Source organism: Maniola jurtina, chromosome 5 (genome assembly GCF_905333055.1).
Source record: "Maniola jurtina chromosome 5, ilManJurt1.1, whole genome shotgun sequence".
Taxonomy (NCBI): Eukaryota; Metazoa; Arthropoda; class Insecta; order Lepidoptera; family Nymphalidae; genus Maniola; species Maniola jurtina.
In genome coordinates, this window is record NC_060033.1 from 15,795,789 (window position 1) to 15,814,113 (window position 18,325).

At 47.1% G+C, this 18,325-nt stretch overlaps 1 protein-coding gene across 5 annotated transcripts; it reads left to right on the forward strand.

Annotated features, from left to right (window-relative positions):
* Positions 1 to 1,677: 1,677 nt before the first annotated feature.
* On the forward strand, positions 1,678 to 9,034 carry LOC123865038 (beta-1,3-galactosyltransferase 5-like). 5 transcript variants are annotated; one of them, XM_045905858.1, is made up of 8 exons: positions 1,682 to 1,893; positions 2,567 to 2,604; positions 3,544 to 3,730; positions 5,045 to 5,228; positions 5,819 to 5,934; positions 6,632 to 6,744; positions 6,868 to 6,990; positions 7,753 to 9,032. In XM_045905858.1, the coding sequence occupies exons 2-8, from the start codon at positions 2,571 to 2,573 to the stop codon at positions 8,067 to 8,069; spliced, it is 1,074 nt and encodes a 357-aa protein (XP_045761814.1). In that variant the 5' UTR covers positions 1,682 to 1,893; positions 2,567 to 2,570; the 3' UTR covers positions 8,070 to 9,032. The 5 variants fall into 5 exon arrangements, with proteins under 5 accessions (XP_045761818.1, XP_045761814.1, XP_045761816.1 ...); XM_045905860.1 differs by having other exon boundaries at positions 1,683 to 1,893; positions 3,553 to 3,730; XM_045905862.1 differs by lacking the exon at positions 6,868 to 6,990 and having other exon boundaries at positions 1,678 to 1,893; positions 7,753 to 9,034.
* The last annotated feature ends 9,291 nt before the right edge of the window (positions 9,035 to 18,325 follow it).

Below are 18,325 nucleotides of genomic sequence, written 5' to 3' on the forward strand. Positions count from 1 at the left end.
GCTCCAATTCAGAGTGAACTGTTTATTTTGCGCGCACTCCACTCGTCCATATTCCCCGCGCCCCGCTCCGCTCGCCGCGCCGCTAAAGTCGTGGATAGGCGGTGGTATATACAAGTTCACCAAAGACTATCTAATTAAATAAGTACATAGTGTAAGTTTTCATTAAAGTATTCTGGTTTTCACAATTGTTTTTATTTTGTTGGGACAGTAATTCTGAAATTGTAGGTAAGGAACTGACCTGAAATTTCAGGTAAAGCGTGTAATTACTAATCATGTTTAAAAAAACAAATAAAGTAGGTAGGTCTGGTGGGTTGGTTCCGCCGTGGCTAGTTACCACCCTGCCGGCAAAGCCATGCCGCCAAGCGATTTAGCGTTCCGGTACGATGCCGTGTAGAAACCAAAGGAGCATGGGTTTAATGAAAAACTGCCATCACTTTCCAGGTTAGCCCGCTTCCATCTTAGAGTGCATCATCACTTACCACCAGGTGAGATTGCAGTCACGGACTAACTTATATCTGAATAAAAAATAAAAAATATTCAGTAGGTAACTACTTAGTAGTCAAAACCAAGCCAGAGTTTCCAAACTTTTTTGTTCACACTGGCTCATGTCTATATTATCACTGTGCTGAATTCCAATGTTTGTACGTTTTAAATTAAAAGAGATCAAATTTATTGACCCGGGTAGATTTTTAAATACCTAACTGGCCAAGATGATCTATGAGTAGGTACCTAGACTAGAAGTTCCGTATGCTTATAACAAAACGTCTTTAGGCAGGAAATAATGCACATCAAACTTTAGAAAGCGATTTCGGCTTCGTAGAGCGTCGTCTCTGATACTCATACCTAATGTGATGTTTCGCCGGTCTCAACGACAGAGGCAACGCTCTACGAAACCGTTATCTCTTCTCTTTCTAAAGTTTAATGTCTGTGACGCACAGTCATAGACATACAGACACTGGACGGGTTTCCTTGTTTGACTACGGAACCATAAAAACGATTACGTTAGTAGTTATAGGTAGAGTAAGTAGGATTTATCGTTTTATAATGAGTAATTTAATCTTTACTCGAGGTCATGGAATTTGATTGATTTTAATATTTTCGCGACTTGTAGACTTACTAATATAGGTACGTGGATTTAAGTTTTTGAAAATCCCGTGGACCTTCTTGGATTTTTTGGAATTAGTCTATGTCGCTCTCCATCAGTCTTTAACGTTTATCTATGGAAAAGATCACGTAGATCCGTTGCGTGATTGAAGGACAAAATAACTAGTTAGAATAGAATGAAATGTTTAGTCAAATTAGGTAACTTTTACAAGTAGGTTCTTTTGAATCGTCAAATCTTCCTACCGAGAAGAATCAGCAAGAAACTCGGCGGTTGCTTTTTTCAAAGATTTGATATAGTTACTAGTGCGTAAATTTTGAAAAAGGACTCATCATATTTCATGTCAAAAGTGCGATAGTATGGAAGGTTAACAATTCTATATAGTATGCCTCTTTCGCATTTCAGCGAAAAGCTACTTGATAACAGCTTTGTAAACTAAGGAAAACTAAAGTATCTAGGTATTAAGTACTTTTGTATGAAAAGCTGAGGAGCGCGCTACTTCTCTTAAAATAGTTGGCTAAGTCGAAGAAATCAAACCTTCATAGATGACCAATAAATAGGTAATCTTTACTCAAGATAAGGATAACACTCCAAAACTCGAAATATCGTTTGCGGTTAGTTTACGAAAGATAATACGAGCGCACTCGCGTCTATTCTAACTAGTTAGGAGCGATTAGGAATGGCGTAGCTATGCCTACTTCATTTTAAGTATTATTTTCGTACATTAAAAAAATAGCGATGCTCTGTGTTAACGTGTGTTGCTAGTGCGTTAGTCGTGCATCAATACTTTGGTAAGTTAGAATTTTACTATTTTACTATTCCACAATTTCTCATGGGTAGCATTCCATAGACAAACACTTGAAAAACACGACTGTCCAAGCAAAAAAAAAGAAACGGCCATGTACGAGTCAAAATCGCGCACCAAGGGTTCCCTACTATATAGTCGTATATATCTATTATGCATTGAAGTAAATAAAAATCTGTTTTAGAATGTACAGGTAAAGCTCTTTCATATGATACCTACCCCACTTGCTAAAGTAATCTTACTTTGAAAGTTGGACTACAATATTTGTTCGTGACCATAATTTATTTTATTTTTGTGACCACAAATTCACGGTTTTCGAATTTTTCCCCTTACGTGTGCTTTATGACCTACCTAAATACCAAATTTCATGATTCTAGGTCAACGGAAAGTAGTCTATAGGTTTCTTGAGACAGACAGACAGACAACGAGGTGATCCTATTAGGGTTCCTTTTTTCCTTTTAAGGTACGGAAAATGTGTACCTACAATAGCTAAGCTGATTCCTAGTTCCATGATTTTACATGAAACCAACGTGATACAACCTTTAATTTAATAAAAAAAATATTGTCAAAATCAGTAAATGTTTTGACGGCATTATGGAGTAACATTCGTAACTCTACATCATGGACCTCTACATTTAAAAATTTGCAATTATTTTCAGGAAAATGAAGCGCAAGGTGCCTTATCTGAAATTGTTTTGTAAGTAAATCTAAGGAATATAATTTAAAATTGGTTCTGACTCACCGATTGCCTCATCAACGCCTAGTCAGTCACAGAATACGTCATAACAGGGCTCAGCCCAAACTCTTGCCTTGAATAAGTTTTGGACATATCTATGGTTTTGGACCTAGAAAGCTGAAATTTTGTACAGAAGTGCAAAGTTTAAAAGGTAGTCGCGAAGAATTATTACTTCCTCCATCCATGCGAAAATATATTATAAACTTTAGATATGACCATAGATAACACACTATATAACCTGATATGACGGTTGACACAGAGTTAATAGGGTAATATTATGGCGAGTCTGTTTTCCGCAATAAGTATCTATACCTCCATCACCTCCATGGTATACTTGTATGGAATACATTATCCTAAGTAAATAAGTAATAATATAAATACTAAATTAATTGAATTATTCATTTATTTATTGATTTTTCACAATCTACCTATCACCTGATATTGCTAAGATAGGAAGCGTTTATTATCTCTGTTATCTACATGTTACCCATATTTCATAGCAAAGGAGTTGGTGGCAATTTCGGGATAAGTATAAAGATTTAGCTTTTTTTTATTCTAACGCTAAATTGCTCAATGGCACTGTTTTGTCGGTAGAGGATGGTAACTAGCCACGGCCAAAGCCTCCAACCAGACCAGTGGTTCATTTGGTTGGACCAGCGTTCACCGATGGTTTAACGTGCTCTCTAAAGCACGGAGGAAGCGAAAAGGCAAAATTTGGATTGCTGAAAACGGTCACCCATCCAGTTACCGACTTGGGTTAACGTTGCTTAACAAACGCAATCGATTGATACGCATTAACTAGGCTCCATTCTATCTCTCCACTCTTCTTCACAGTGGTGAGGGAGAGTGGCGAGATAGAATGGGGCCTAGTTAATGCACCAGATGTCAAATTCTTCCAAGTCTTCACAGTACCTCGTCGCAGAGGCATAGCAGCGCGCCTCGCGGTATTATCGCTGGTGCTAGCTGCTATCGCGGCTGCGTGGTGTCTGGCCGACCTGACCAGCCAGGTCTTGCTGCCACCGCAGCCGATACTGGCCCTCGACCACTACGCGATCAACAGAAGCCTCAAAAGCTACCTCGATAACATGTAAGACACCAAGTATGAGCGTTGGCTTTCTTATGTGGTCGACATCCAATCTACTCGCATGAAAGGAATCGCTAAAGTTTGGACCATCTTTTCAGCATCCGCATTTTCTGTCACGTATTCTTGTTTTGAAAGAAAGAAAGAACGAAAAAACGTTTATTTTTTGAAAGCCGTGCCGTGCCACACCTTACCAGTTATACCCACGGGTTAAATTATCCCGGCGCCTCTTATACTTGAGCATTACAGTCAAAAGACCTCAAACAGAAGAAGTGCCGGAATAAACTGTGTCATATTGTGTGGCACAACCCGAAAAACAACAGTTATAACTTGTGTACCTTCAAGACAATTTACCTGAACATCGTAGTACTCAAACGGATGGAACGTTCTGAACACCAAGCCATGCCTTTCTGAATTTATTGACGGCCAAAGTTTCATGACGTAACTTTAATCGCCATGCCGTCATCAACTCATCACCAGCCCAGTACCTAGGACCAGTGACGGATTAAGACTACTTGATGCCCTAAGCAATCCATGCCTGTGGGCCCCCCTATCCGTATGTCAATTAAAATCGATCTTTAATTAAACCTTTATCGCCTAAAAACATTAGTTTTTTGTAAAATAAGATGATGAGATGTAACGTACTTTAGAAGTGGAGTAGGTGCGACAACAATAAAAACCAAAGCATAATTATTTATTTATTTATTGAAATGTGCCTTGTGGCTTTCGGGGACATTCGAATTGTCGGGCAGCGAGTGGGCAAGCGGAGTCGGGTTATGATTCTAGATCGGACTCTATCACCCGTATTCACAAACGTTACTATATCAGGTCTCATAGTGCCCTCGAACGCATAGTGTCCGTTCCACCAATCAGATGACTGTATCACGTCAATTTACAATGATCTGATTGGTGGAACCTACACTATGCGTTCGAGCGCATTGTGAGACCTCATCATGACCTCATAGTAACGTTTGTGAATACGGCCGTATGTCAACTTAAAACGCGCGAATTTTCAAATTAGTCCTCGAAAAGTTCCTACTCTCACGTCACCAAAAACCACACCAAAAAACTTTTTTGGTGTGGTTGAGACGTGATGCCTTAAGGACGAATTTTTTTGCTTCTTCTGGTGCCCCCTCAGACGTGATGCCCTAAGCAATTGCTTAATTTGATTAAGGGTTAATCCGTCACTGCCTAGGACGGGTCTCCTCTCAGAATAAGAAGAGTTTAGGCCATTGCCCACCACGCTGGCCAAGTGCGTATTGATAGACTTCAACCTTTGAGATCATGATGTGCGTAATTTTTTTTTATGAAATCTTCTAGAAGTGTCCTCATCGAGCCTTCAAGCACGGTGTGCTCTGACAACAAGCGGGTGGATGTGCTGGTGTTGGTGACGTCATCACCGAAGAGGTTTGCCCAGCGGCAGGCCATCAGGGACACGTGGGGCAAGTATGTGCCTGCCTACTTTGTGCTGGGCTTGGATGGACCTGCGGTGGAGGATCTTACGGTGAGCCTATTCCCCGAGCCTCCACACATCTCAACCTAGATTAAAAATATTTTTGTCTCGAACTTTTCGACTCCTATCTTTCTATAATGGTTTTGTGTTCTTTTTCAATAAAAAATAAAATAGGATTGTATTGAAGGCATCGTCAAGCTTTGCACCCGTACGTAGTGAAAATTCCACGGACAAGTAGGTACTTGTAGGTACAAAGTGATTTGCTTCCTCGTTTTTAATTGCAACAGCTATGAAACGTTCTTCTGGCATCAGTTCCTCCCACTTTTAATATCTTTCAGCATTCCTTATGGGATGCCCTTCCAGGTTCTATTTTTCCTTCCACTTCTAATATTATAGGCACCTTCAAATCAATACTGAATAGAGATATTTTAGGCAAGCGCGCTCTATCTTAGTCTGGATCATCTGCATAATCTGATTTCCGAACCGGTGATAAAATCTTGACATAATATTATTTATGTGGCACAGAATGTTCTACATGAAATTAAATTTCATTTCATTGCATCATTTGCCAACAGATTTGAAAACTATATCGCTTCGGAACTTAATCGAAGATGTTAGTATTAATATTAACCTTGTTTCAGGCAGACAATTATTTAGAAGCAAAGGCGTACGGTGACATGATAATCTTCCAGTTCCTAGACCACTACCAGAACCTGACCCTGAAGTCTGCCCTGATGATGCAGTGGACTGCCGCAAGGTAGTGACAGACTGAAGGCAATTTTTTTTGTTTTGTTTTCGGGGTGTGTCTGTTGGCCCTATTGACCGTGACAGTTTTACAGTGATGGTGTGCGTTAAGCTCAGTACCTATTAGAGTGAACTGGAGTGATGAGCTTTCGTTTTGATCCTAAATCGACATCTGACAAATATTAGCTATCACGTACCATCAGCGTACGTACTCGTACGTATCGTATCAGCGTGTTAGTATTAGTTATCACGTGAAATCAAACATTTAAAAATATTATAATAATATTTAAAACTCTTTACCACTGCCACGACGGCCCATGTCACATACCTAGTCGTTTCTTAGCCAACTTTGACACCTGCCATTGTAGGTGAAGCCTCGAGGCTTTGTTACAAGTCTCTTGAACTGTAGTATATAGCTCTGTACCTGGGCTAGACTCTGGTGGTTTACTTACCTAATGCTTATAACCCAAACCCTTCTCATTCTGAGAGGAAACCCGTTGTCAGTGGTGGGTCGGCGATGAGGTGATGATGATGATCAATTTGCAAGGTTCAAAGCCGTGGGATAAGCCCACGTCCGAGTCAACTCAAAGATCAGGAATCTTAGCTACCTACTTTTTATATGCAGAAGTGCAAATGTAGTTACTAATTTTGTCGCTCTACAAAGTTAACCATGGCATTAGTGTTCTCATTCATTACATTAATCACTGAAGGTGTCCTTCACACCTGGACGAGCTCATGCTGTTCAAGACCGATGATGATGTTCTGGTCAACCCCTGGGTACTGAGACGAGTGGTCCAGCAGAATTCTGGAAAGGATCTTATTGGTACCAGTATTGCTATTATTTTTTTTATATTTCAAGATGAAGGTTAGAAAGAGTAACAAACATACACACATACACACATATACAAAAACTTTCTCCTTTATAATATCAGTGTGAAATTGTCAGGGTACAGGAAGGTGAACAGCTACCTGCATCGCGACGCGTACAACAAGTGGTACGTGCCGCGCTGGCTGCACCGACATGACTTCGTGCCGGAATACCTCTCGGGGACAGGCTACCTGATAAAAGGTGGGCATTTTTAGGGTTCCGTACCTCAAAAGGAAAAACGGAACCCTTATAGGATCACTTTGTTCTCTGTCTGTCTGTCTGTCTGTCGTGTCTGTCAAGAAACCTATAGGGTACTTCCCGTTGACCTAGAATCATGAAATTTGGTAGGTAGGTAGGTCTTAGAGCACAAGTACAGGAATAAATTTGAAAACCGCGAATTTGTGTTTACATCAATTAAAAAAATATTAAAATGTGTTTTTTCAATTTTCAAAATAAGATAACTATACCAAGTTGGTCATATGAAAGGGCTTTACCTGTACATCCTAAAATAGATTTTTATTTATTTTTATGTATAATAGTTTTTGATTTATCGTGCAAAATGTTGGAAATAATACCCGAGTACGGAACCCTCAGTGCGCGAGTCTGACTCGCACTTGGCCGATTTTTTTTAAATAAAAAATCTATGCTTTAAAAGAAAAGAAAACTTTTTTTAAAGTTGTGTGACATATCACGTAATTTGACGTACTTCTTTAGTTAAATCGATAATTTAAAATGTTTAGCAAACATTAAACTAACAGCTGAAGTAGTTTTTACGAGTTTTGGAAGACTCTCCATTCAAGAAATAATTTATTTTTGAGATAGGCATCATCCCAATTCACTAGATATCAAAAAATGTAGAGTGGAACGGTACAGAATTTTGAACAAAAATGGCTTTGACTTACACAAGTATCATGGGCAATTAGTATACGATTTTTACCTTATACTTACATGCATTATTTACAGGTAGCAGATTAGAAGAGATTCTCCAGGCAGCGTTTGAAGTCCCCATCATCAATTTAGAAGATGTTTACTTCACGTACATAGTGTCGAAGATTAAGTTAAACTTAACTTTAACACATGATCGCAGATTAAGTCCTTATAAACCCTGGTTGCCCCTAGACTGTATATATTGGGGATTGGCTTCCACACATAGTTTGACACCAAACGAAATCTTGGGCGCATGGCCAAGTATTGAAAGGTTAGGGAAAAGATATGAACATGGTTTTGATAATTGTCTATATTTTGTTAATAATATTTGGACCGAATTGTATTTGTATTGATTTTTGACCAGGTATTTAATTGTATTTGTTTGATTTCTAACTACGGCCCTCATAAGAAAGCTCGGAGTCACTCAGTGGGCGATGGAGAGAGCTATGCTTGGAGTAATTTCTCTACGTGATGAAATCAGATATGATGAGAACCGTAGGAGAGCCAGAGTAACTGACATAGATCAGTGTGTTGCGAAGCTGAAGTGGTAATGGCCGAGGTACATTGTTCGAAAAACAGAAAGACGAGTCGCAAGGAGCCGCTGAATTCAGGCGGCGCAAGATCGTGGCGTGTAAAAGCCCCTACAAGAGACAGCTACTTATATGATACCTATTATATACTTACTTACTGGATTTACACTGAAAATAAAGATTAGGTACCTACTATTAATATCATAATATAGTTATACAAAGTAGTTATGACCAAGAAAAATAAATGACTCTTATTATAATTTTGTGATAACATTAAAAATGTTTATTTTGTTTTTAAAGAGAAAATAGTACAGAATTGATTGTGCCAAGACTGATTAGAATAAATATAATTATATTTAAGAGTTTTAACACATGTAAACTTAACACCAACACTCGATTTAACCGTTTTCTAATTCAGTAACATCTTATTTTAACCACACATCCGACACTCCCATATAGACGAACTGATTTAATTATTTACCTATTACTCTATTACCGGAACACCGGTCTGTCCAGAGTCCGCAAAAGCGAACTGATTTAATTATCGATTGCTACTACCGGGGCACCAGCCTGCCCGCACATGATTTGGGTGGATGTGACTGACGGTGTATCTGAGGTTTGAGCGAAGCTAACGAGCGGGACAAAGCAACATCAGCTGTCAAGATACGGAACTCTCCATATATGAGTCCAAAACATAAGTGGCCTATTTAATAAATTTAAAAAGGTTGATCCCTTATAGTAATACTAATGAAGAAATATACATAAGTGTTAAGTTTTAGTTAAGTATCTAATAATATTCTTAACTTCCTAATAAAAAATTTACAAAACGGTTGTTTGTTTTCTTTGATCACCGTTCAGTATTATAGCAGGAATCAGGAATCGAATCCGAAACAATTATAATTATAAGACCACAACTTCATCACTACGCCAAGGTGGTTTTCAAAGACTACTGTTCCGGTACGATACCGCGTACAGTCCGAGCCTAGTATGGATTTAAATGTGGACGATGTCCGTGTCTATCTGTGCACCTACCGCTTCTACCACCAGAGAACGCAGGCTAAAAAGGTAGCAGACAGACAGACAGACACACTTTCGCATTTATAATATTAGTATGGATTAAGGGCCGATTTCACCAATGTAAAATATGTCTTCTTAACCGAACGTAAAGATATTTTGGCATATTTTCATTACGCCCAATTTATATTCCTTGGTTGAGCGTGTGTTGACGTTGGGGAAATCGGCGTTAAATAGCTTACATTGTAAAATACTTATACATTGATGGTCAAAACAGGTGTTCGTGCGATAAGCGTTTAATAGTTTCTCGTCTTATTGGAATATTCGCATTGTTATTGAGCCATTCATGGCGTGCAGGGACGGACTCTGTCTGATCTAAATATATATAAAGAAAAGCTAACTAACTGACTGACTGATTGATCTATCAACGCACAGCTCAAATTATTGGACGGGTAGGGCTGAAAATAGACATGCAGACAGCTAATGACGTAGACGTCCGTTAAGATTTTTTTTTGAAAATTCAACCCCTAAGGGATAAAATTGGGGTTTGTGTAGTCCACGGGGAAGAAGTGAAGCTAGTTCATTAATAATACAATATTATATTTTGAGCATTTGTTTTGTTTGTCAGTTATAATAATCCATACCTACTAATAATGTGAAAGTGCGCCTGTCTGTATGTCTGTCACCGATTGCGATGAGTTTACTTACCTTCCGGAACTGTCATTTAGGTTACTTTATGCCCCGGAAAATCAAAGAATAGAATACTAGATACAGTACTAACCGTTTTACGTGCTTTGTTCTTGTGGGGCTGTAAATTCAACAACTATTTAACTCTAGGTTGCTACTGTTTTTTTACAGATAAACTCAATAACTTGTTTGGCCTTTTTTTTTTTTTTTTTTTTTTTTTTTTATCGTGGGGAAATCCTCATGGATACCACCGCGCCCGGGGAGGCACGGAGGTTATGTCGGACTTTTACCGACTAAAACCCCACGGCGTTCCACGCATCGCCTGATGGTCAGGTTACGGGGCCAAACACGTTCGCGCAACCTGGCCAGCGGCGCCTACTAAGGACTCTCCTCGGGGGACCAATATAGTCCCTACCCACCGTCTGAGGCACACTAGGAACACAATAGTGCGCCTCCCGACTCGGGGACTGGTTTCTTTTCGGGCGATAGACTCCCCGTGTCCATCGCCCGAGAGCCCCTCTCAAGGGGGTAGGCGGCGGTCGTGGGCGACTCGCCTACGCCCAACCCTCCTACGACGGATGGCATGAGAGCTCAAATCATCTTCTCTCATGCGCTCCGCCGCCTCCTTCTGCGACATTACCTCCTCGCAGAAGGACTCTACCGCTTTCCAAGACCTATCGCTGTTCGCCATGGCTCTGACTACGGCTGGCAGGGAGAGGTCTTGCCCCACTGCTGTCACGAGCGTCTCTCGCGACTCATCCCATGCTGGGCACTCTGCCAAAGTGTGCTGCGCCGTATCCATGGCACTGCCACACTCATGGCACTCCTCAGTAGGCTCTCTACCAGCGATCCTGCACAGGTACTTTCCGAAGCAGCCGTGCCCCGAAAGGACCTGCACAAGATGAAAGGTGAGTACTCCATGCCCTCTCTCCACCCACCGTTGTAGAACGGGCTGGATCGCCGCCACTGTCATATGACCTGCGCTGGGTGATTCGAGCCTTGCCGACCATTGGTGGAGGAGCTCGACCTGCGCATTTCGCCGCCACCCAGCGATTTCAGTGGAGGTAGGGTACTCGCCCCTCAATCGGGCATCCACCCTTCGCTGGTGCATGTCTGCCAGCATCTCCGCATCCAGGTCCCATGGAGGAGTCCCTGCCAAAGCACAGGCTGCCTCACAGGAAATGGTGCGGTAACCTCTGATGACTCTGACCGCCATGACTCGCTGCGGCTTTCGCAGCAGGGTCCGAATGCAGGAGTTCAGAGCATCCGCCCAGATAGGTGCCCCGTAGAGAGCCATCGACCGCACTACTCCCGTATACAGGCGGCGGCAACTGGCACTTGGCCCACCCACGTTTGGAAGAAGCCGTCCCAGCGCCCCGGCAGCCCCAATTAGTTTGGGGGCCAGGCGCCGGAAATGCTCCTCAAATTTCCATCGACTGTCGAGAACGAGTCCTAGGTACTTCATCGTCGACTCGACAGCGATGGAAACTCCGCCCACTACCAGATATTCGCCCGCTGGAAGTGCTCTCCTTGGCCCATGAAAGCACAGAGCCTCAGACTTATTGAGGGCTACTTGAAGTCCCAGCCGCCGGATACGCGCTACAACTTGGGCCACTCCAGCCGTCGCCAAGACGCGCGCTTCCCTGAAATTGCTGCCTCGAGCTGTCACGAGAGTGTCATCTGCGTAGCACGTCACATCGACACCCCGCATGTTGGTCCCCCGCAGTACCCAATCATAGCCGATGTTCCACAGGAGAGGCCCAAGAACCGAACCCTGTGGAACACCGCACGACACTTCTCGCCGTACCCATTCTCCACCGTGTGCCGGATAGACAATAGCCCGGCCCGAGAAATAGGCCTCCACGATTTGTCTGAGATATGCCGGCATCGCATGGTATCTCAGCGCCTCCCTGATGCTGTTCCAAGGCAAGGTGTTAAAAGCGTTAGCGATGTCAAGAGACACCGCCAAGACTACCTCACCCCGAGAAACTGCGTCATCCGTTAGGGCCTTCACCCGTGCGACTGCGTCAATGGTGGAACGGCCCCGGCGGAAGCCGAACTGATGGTCGCTGTGACCCGGTCCTGTCTCCTCCAGGTGTTGAACAATACGCGCGGCAACCACACGTTCGAAGAGCTTGCCTACCTCATCAAGTAGCACGATAGGCCTATATGCTGATGGAGAACTGGCTGGGCGACCCTCTTTGCGTAGCAGGACCAGTTTCCCTGTCTTCCAAGGACCTGGAAACTGTCCCTTCTCCAAGCATGCGCTGAAAAGCCCTCTTAGTCGAGGCTCTAGTGGGCCCAAAACCAGTGCTAATGCACGGCCGTGCACTCCATCAGGACCCGGAGCGGTGTTTTTGGATCGGAGCCGCAGCACCGCTGCCTTTAGTTCACCCTCGGTGACTTCGGGCGCGTGAGAAACAGTCTCGTCCTCTCCAGCTGTAGGCGGCGCCATATCAGGTGACTCCTGAATGACCCTTTGTGGGAACAACGAATCCACGACCATCTCCAGCTGTTGAGGCTGAAGAGTTTGTGTGAGGGGTGGTGCCCAGGGGCGCAGCTTTCGTCGGACCATTTTATATGGTCGCCCCCACGGATCAGCGTTGAGGCTCTCAAGCATCTCCTCTTCCGCCAGCTCCTTTGCCGTTTTAATGGCCACCTGTAGGGCAACGACAGCCTCCCTGTACAGCGCGTAGAGGCGCGCCTCCTCTGGCTCATTCCGATTTCGACGGCGGCGGCTCCTTTGGTACTGGCGTCTCACTGCTACGCAGGATCTACGCAGCTGCGCTATCTCCATTGACCACCAGTACACTGCATTTTTTGGCGGACAGGGACCGACTCGTGGCATAGCCGCATCGCAAACCTGCATCATGGCTTTGCTGAATGACTCGGCCTCCCGTTCCACCTCCACTGGATTTTCAGAACCCGTTACCCATGCTTGAACCAATGCCGCCTCGTACAAGACCTCCTTGTTTAGGCGCTTCAATGACCAGCGAGGACAGTTGCCTCGTGAGATCTGACTTGTACCGCTTGCAGATGCTGCAGATGAGGCAACTGTGAACCGAATATATCGGTGATCGGAGAGTGTCTCCTCACCTTCCAACACTTCCCAACCATGGACACTGCATGCCAGAGCAGCATCAACAAAAGTGATATCTACAATGGAGCCACCCTGTTGCCGCACACACGTGTAAGCCGTCCCCCGGTTCGCCACCGACAGCCCCATTGAGAGCGCCCACTCCTCGAGCTCCCTACCACGCGCGTCAGTCACCGAAGATCCCCACGCCATAGACTTGGCGTTGAAATCACCGGCGACGAGCATCTGGTCTGAGCGATTCCGATCGATTTGGGCTCCGAGGTCCACCAGAAATGACTCAAATTCCGCCAGAGTTCTATTCGGTGAGAAGTAGACGCCAATTACTGTGACGTCACCCACTTGTGCTGAGACATAACCCCGCCCCCTCACAACTCTTTCGAAGTTCGGAGATCCAGCAGCGGTCCGGGTTGTGATGGCTACCAAGCCGTCAAGGTCCCCTGCCCAATCGTCACCCGATGGGACGTAGTACGGTTCAGCGACCACGGCAACGTGTATCGACCACTCCGCTATACTCTGGAACAGGAGGTCCTGAGCTCTAGCAGAGTGGTTGATATTCCCTTGAAGAAATCTGAGAGCCATTTATTATCCTACGGCCATCTCAACCTCCTCAGCCCGATTGTTCATGGATGGGCCGGCAGACTGCGAGGAGACCCGGGGGCCATCGTCAGCTTTACCACTCTTCATTCTGGACTTTCTGGGCTGATTGCATGCGCCGCTGCCCCCCCGATGATCCGCTGGTCTACCAGCTGCCGCACACACACTACAATGTGGCGCGGCCGAACACCCCTTCGCTTTATGGCCAATCTGCCCGCAGCGGTAACAAGTGTCACTGCGGTCAGTCTCAGCGATGCACTGAGCCCTCAAATGACCCCTTTCTAAGCAGCGGTAGCACCGCTGGGGTCGCTCGTCGAGCAGATTAACGCGGGCCGAAACCCAGCCCACTAATAGTCTTCCTCCTTCGACCACCTTTTTTGCAGCCATGACTGGGCAACGCAGCCAAATCGTCCCAAGGCCCGAGGAATTGCGGACTACCTCCCCGGCACGCACCTGATCAACAGAACAACCTCCTATACGTGCCACGGTGGTCACCACGTCATTGCTGGTGACGGAGTCATCCAGGCCCGAAACACGTATATCGACGCATTTGGTGGGCCTAGAGACTCGCACAAATTCTTCACCTACTACTTCCCTGATCTTATGGGCCAGAGCATCCGCCTTCTCTCCACCAGAAGCCGCTGGGAGCTCCAAAATCCGCGCTCCGGTCGCAGCCACTTTAAACCGTACCGCGGCAACGCCAAAATCAGACAGTGAGATATTTTCCTTAGCCTTTTGTATCACTTTACTATAGGAAGCTCCTTTCTCCTCAGCCCCTGGCTGCAGCGTTATAACTATCGCAGCAGAACGAGGCGGTCGGAGCTTTCGAGCCTTGTTCAAGGGTTGAGGCCGTTGCTGAGACTGTGGCTGTGATTTTGATTTTGACTGGCCTTGTGGCCGCAAGGGCGGTCCATCGCCATGTGCGCCAGTTTTCGACCTCTTCTTATTCTTTTTCTTCTTCTTCCCCTTTTTCCCCTTCTTCCTCCCTCCAACCTTCTCCCAAAGACCCTCTTTGGGAGGGGGTTGGAGGGATGATGCAGAAGGTGGTGTATGGTGTAACTCTTCCCCGGAGAGCGTCCTCTCTGTGGGACGCAACTCCTTCACAGGTAGGCTGGGGCCTGCTTGCTTTGCTGCCTTTTCTTTTTTATCTGCCGCCAATGGGGGGCGGAGTCGCTTTTCCGGAAGGAGCCTGTCCTCGAAGGAGGCCAGGCGGGCATTTAACATTTCTCCAACCTGGACCATCACCGAGCGACAGATTTCCTCTATCGGGGACGCAGCCGAGATGGCTTCAGAGCGTCGACCCTTCTTCCCCCTTTGAGAAGGCTGCGACACAGGGGGCAGCTCTTCAGCCATATCCGTGGGAGAGGGCACGGAACCCTGTTTCCGCGCACTCTCCATGTCCCTTTTTATGTCAGCGATCTCCTTACGGAGGCTGGCCATTTCAGCCTGCAAGCGCGTGTTTTCGGCCTGCAGTTTCTTGGTCTCCTCTGACATTGTGCGCGAGCTGAGGACTTCTACAGCCTCTTTAATGGAGACCACAGCGTCCTTCAGGACACGCACAAATGTCCCTTTGAGATGGCCAGACTTTGTGGCGACCGTCGTGATCGCCGCCAGACTGTCCTGCACTCGCATTTGGATCTGAGCCACAGTCTTCTCTTCTGCTGGCCCAGACTCCAACGATCCGGCTGCCGACGAATCCCGCTGTCGCCTTCGTGGCGAACGGACGTGTTTCGCTTTGCTCCGCTAGGAAAATTATTTTCCATCGGCTTTTCCCAAGTTTTCCCCAATTTTCTTGTATATATAGTCAGATTACTGTGTGGTGCTTATTTTGTGACAGTGCTGTTGTGATTTTTGGTGTGGAACACGTGTAGTGACCCCCTTTTCCGCGGCATTGGTGGTCGAGCTCCAGGAATCTCCTGGGAGCTCCCACGGGACAGGACCCACTTATTTCTTTGTGTTTTCACTGTGTCTCGTCTATTTATAGAACGATCTAGTTATTAGTGCTTAGTTTTAAGTCCTAGACTAGTTTCATAACCTCAAAGTAGCGTGCACGTGGTGGCACGTGGCTTAGAGGTTATCTTGTGCATTGACACTTTGTGCGTGCGCAAGCGTTGGTACAACGCCATCTAGCGGTGTACCCAAGAACTATTACGGCATAGACTTTGACAATAGACATTGACACTGACATTGACTTTGACATTGGCTTCCGTCACTGTCAACGTCACGTGACAGCTGTCACTTGTCAGCTGTCACCTGTCACATTTTATCTCTTTTGTGACTACCCGCATTTGTCACTTTTGTTTTTATTAAATTTCCATCTACCCTCGTTTTGTAAAATTAACAATCTACCCTCATCAACCATTTTACTGAAGTACCCGCAATCTACCCTCATCAACTATTTTATTGAAGTACCCGCATGATGTCGGACGACGAAGAGGCAGCAGCTTCGCCCTTTGCCCCGCGGTCCTCGCTTGCGCGTACACCGCCATCGGGCCTGGCGCCGCCCCGTGCGAGGCTGCCTCGTGACGACGAGGAGGACCTCTTATTGACGCCGCCGGTGCCTGCTAGGCAGCAACAAGATGATCAGCATCAAGCTAGAGTTGGACCTTCGGCAGCCCACAAGCGCCAACTTACGTCACCGGAGGAGCGGCGCCCTGTGGAGGTAGTGCGCATGTGTCGGCCCATCTCGACGCCGCCTGCCCCGCCTGCCGCAGCCGCAGCCGCTGCCGCTCCGCGTGGACCCCCGCCACCAGCACCGAGGATACCGCAGACAAGCAGTCGCCCCGATACTCCCGACGCATCGCATGACGCACACCAAGCGGACTCACTATCAGGAGCCTCCAAGACTGAGCTGCTTGACCGAGTGCACCAGGATCTGGAGGCTGTTATGGCAGCCGTGACAGCGCCCCCGTCGCGACTAAATAAGGATGCCACGAACGCCATCTCGGCGGGTTGCCGGGACATCCTGGCAGTGGTTGCAGCCCTCACGCTGAGACTCAGTGAATCGGAAATCGAACTCAGCGAAGCCAACCTGCGAGCTGCAAAATTGGAGCAGGAAGTTCTACGTGCAAGAACGTCGCAGCCACGATCGGCTGAGCCCGCTCCCCCCTCTGGATCAGCGACGATTAGCTACGCATCGGCGCTTCGTACATCGAGGAAGGCGGATCCTATCCCGATTCCGGCAGCGCAGGGCCCTGTACTCGCATTTTACCCTGCACCTGAGCACGCCGCTGCCTTCAAATCGGCTGAGGACACGAAGGCAGAACTGAAGAAAACAATCAAGCCAGCAGAAATTATGGTGCAGGTAGATCGCGTGCGGAAGGTGGGCAACGCCGGAGTCGTGGTCCAGACCACATCAAAGGAGTCAGCGGAAAGACTGAGGAGTGCCGCACCTGCAACCCTCCGCGTCACAGAGCCCAAACGGAGGGCTCCACTCGTAAGCCTGCGACACGTTGACGGCGAAGGAGATATGGATCAGATCTACCTAGCCCTGCAAGACCAAAACTTTAGAGGATCGGAGTGGACCCTGGAACGCCTGCGCAGCCAGAGCAAGCTGGCCTTCAAGAAGAGGGGGAGGGGAACCACCACCGTAGTCCTGGAATGCTCCCCCGCGCTGCGTGAGGCCCTGCTGATGAAAGAGAAGGTTTACATCGGCTGGCAGGTGATTGATGTTGTGGACTTCCTGTCCGTAACCTGCTGCAGGAAATGCCACATGTACGGTCACCCGGAGAAATACTGCAGAGCCTCGGAGGTGTTCTGCGGGAGGTGCGGCGCATCTGGTCATCGACGGGAGGACTGTTCCGCCGCTGTGGAGTGCTGCGCCACGTGCAAGCGTTTTAACAAGGCGGACGCCATGACCCACACCACCGCTGCCGCCGCCTGCCCAGCCCGCCAGTACGCAGAGGCACGCTCCGTCTCCAACACGAACTATGGCCAGTAGACCCCTACGAATTGGACAGATAAACCTCGGCGGGTCGGCGCTGGCCACCAGGGAGCTGCCCGCGCTGGCCAAGGAGCTGCGTCTCGATTGTGTTCTTCTGCAAGAACACTACTCGCAGGCGCAGCAGGAGGGGCTAGTCTTCTTGGAGTTTGGCGCCTCTCCGAAGGCGGCGGTGTACATCGTCCGACAAGACCTGCGGGTGGTGGCGCTTCACCATCTCTCCACGGCGCACTGTGCGACTGTCTGCGTGAGCGCTGGGAGGGGGGAGGACCTTTATCTCGTGTCCGCCTACTTCCAGTACTCCGAGGACGTCGAGCCGCACCTCTTGCAGCTGGAACGAGTTCACGAGAGTCTTCGGGGGAAAAAGCTGGTCATTGGAGCAGACTGCAATGCCCATTCACCCATGTGGCACAGTGAGCCCCGCCACTACACCGGACGCGGGGCTGTAGCGGAGCGCCGACGGCAGCACGTGGAAGACTTCATTACTGGCAGAGATCTCGTCCTCCACAACCAGGAGGGCCAGCCGAGTACCTTCTCTGGCCCCAACGGGGAATCTAACATCGACATCACGCTGGGGACAAGGAGTGCTGCCGTCTCGAACTGGATTGTCCACGATGGAGTCAGCTCCAGTGACCACCGGCTCATCACTTTCACCGTTGGTGGCGGCCGAGCGCCTCGGACCACTGGGTGCGCCGAGTCCGAAGGAGGGGAGCCGCCGAGGTTTCGGGGGACCGGTGTGGATTGGGC